This window comes from Lipotes vexillifer, unplaced genomic scaffold (assembly GCF_000442215.2).
Source record: "Lipotes vexillifer unplaced genomic scaffold, Lipotes_vexillifer_v1.1 scaffold1600, whole genome shotgun sequence".
NCBI classification, from domain to species: Eukaryota; Metazoa; Chordata; class Mammalia; order Artiodactyla; family Lipotidae; genus Lipotes; species Lipotes vexillifer.
Window position 1 is genome coordinate 439138 of NW_006799073.1, and position 1864 is coordinate 441001.

At 42.3% G+C, this 1864-nt stretch overlaps 1 protein-coding gene across 1 annotated transcript in view; it reads right to left on the reverse strand.

Moving 5' to 3' along the window:
• Positions 1-502: 502 nt before the first annotated feature.
• GAPVD1 (GTPase activating protein and VPS9 domains 1) overlaps positions 503-1864 on the reverse strand; it is a 45293-nt gene continuing 43931 nt past the window's right edge. Inside the window, exon 26 of the mRNA XM_007471493.1 lies at positions 503-643. Within this exon, the coding sequence (XP_007471555.1) occupies positions 503-643 (141 nt within the window). The remainder of the gene's footprint in view (positions 644-1864) is intronic.

Sequence of the window (1864 nt, forward strand, 5' to 3'; positions counted from 1 at the left end):
TGAGTATATTTATAGATAATGCCACTAATGTCACCACTATTATAATCCTCAGTGCAACTGGTATTTTCCTTCCATTAGATGCATATAAGATTAGACAGCACCTTAAAAGAGGTGTACTATTCTCTCTCTCTCTTTTTTTTTTTTTAATGAAAAGAAACAATGGGTATCCATAAATGGAAATCTAGGAATTTTCTAGGAGATTCTGTTTTGTTTTTCAGTATTTCAAAATACCTGAAAAATGTGGTCCCTTTTTGCAGTACTAGTCTCTATTTGGGGACAAGAAATTAATGAAATATGCAACTCAGAAAGGAAAAGAGCCCAAAGAAAAGAGAACCTGCTTGTTAGCTCATTATTCTGTTTAGTAAAGATCTGTTTTAAAAGGTCTCAACACTGTACAATATTATACAAAAACAATCCTCAGCCTTCAGAGCAGCTGGTACATTTTCTAAGAGATCCATGTGCCCCCCTAACAGTGTGCTGCCTTGGTGGGCCTTGGTCTTGGTTACTTTCGGTCATCGATAGTCTTAATGAATTCAACTGCTGCTGTGAACTGCATCCACCAATAAGACTCCTCTCCAGACAGACAGCTGGCATAAAAGCTACTGATGTACTGAACAGTGGACAGCAAACAGGGTGGATTTGCCTAGAGAAGTGAAAAATAAGAGAGTCAATTACTCAGCTGTAGAGCTCTGCAAATATCATTTACGGTAACATCTTCAAATGTTTTTCTGTGGAGAGAGATACCAGTCTTTTTTCCATGTTTCCACTGCAGGGGGCACATGTTGGATCCCTGGTTAGGGAACTAAGATCCCACATCCCACATGCTGCACAGCACAGCCAAAAAAAAAGAAAAAGAGAGAGAGATACCAGTCTTTTTTAAAATAATCCCCCAAATCCTTTCTGGAACTAATTTGTAAACCCTAGCTACTATGAGTAGCAACAGTACTGGAAAGGCTACTCAGGTTCTAATCCTAGCTGAACTATCTAGAGCTTTCTATCCTAACAAAGCACTTGACCTCCCTGGTCCTTAAAGAGGCTGAACTAATCCCAGTGGATTTACTCAACATCCCAGGATTTCAGAATGTTAGATAAGGAGAGAAATGCTGTAGGCAAATTGAGTTATATCTGGTTAGTTAAGTCCAGCTAGAATCAGCTGAGAAAAAAAAAATTAAAAAAGAGAGTATGTCCTCTGCTGCAAGAGGTGACACAGAACATTTCCTGCTTTTTCACCTTCATGTGGAGAGAAAGGACACAGGTGTATTACGTTAGGAGGACAGGCTAAGCCCTGCTCCTTCAAAGGAGCTTAAACTGGCTCTGCTTAGAGACTAAACACATCACCTGTGGAAGAGAGAGGAGCAATGGGCAACAGGAAAAGTTATGAAGGCTGATCACAGATCCTACAGGTTCTGACTCTGAGATAAGAGTTCAGGTTGCAGAAATACTGCAAACATTAAGAATTAGTAAGCTATATGTCAAATATACTTTAGACATCAACAGAGGGCTGAGCTGACTGGAACACATGGGTGATGCAGTTATTTGGTGGTTGTGTGCACCCAAACCATATGGTTCCCCACCCCCCGACCAAAATGTTCAAAATAAACCGTTTAAATGATGCAACTTTAAAGTCAAAAAAGGAAAAGAAATGTCAGCACTTTTAAAAATAATATGGTAGGGCTTCCCTGGTGGTGCAGTGGTTGAGAGTCCGCCTGCCGATGCAGGGGACATGGGTTCGTGCCCCGGACCGGGAAGATCCCACATGCCGTGGAGCGGCTAGGCCCGTTAGCCATGGCCACTGAGCCTGCGCGTCCGGAGCCTGTGCTCCGCAACGGGAGAGGCCACAACAGCGAGAGGCCCGCATACCGCA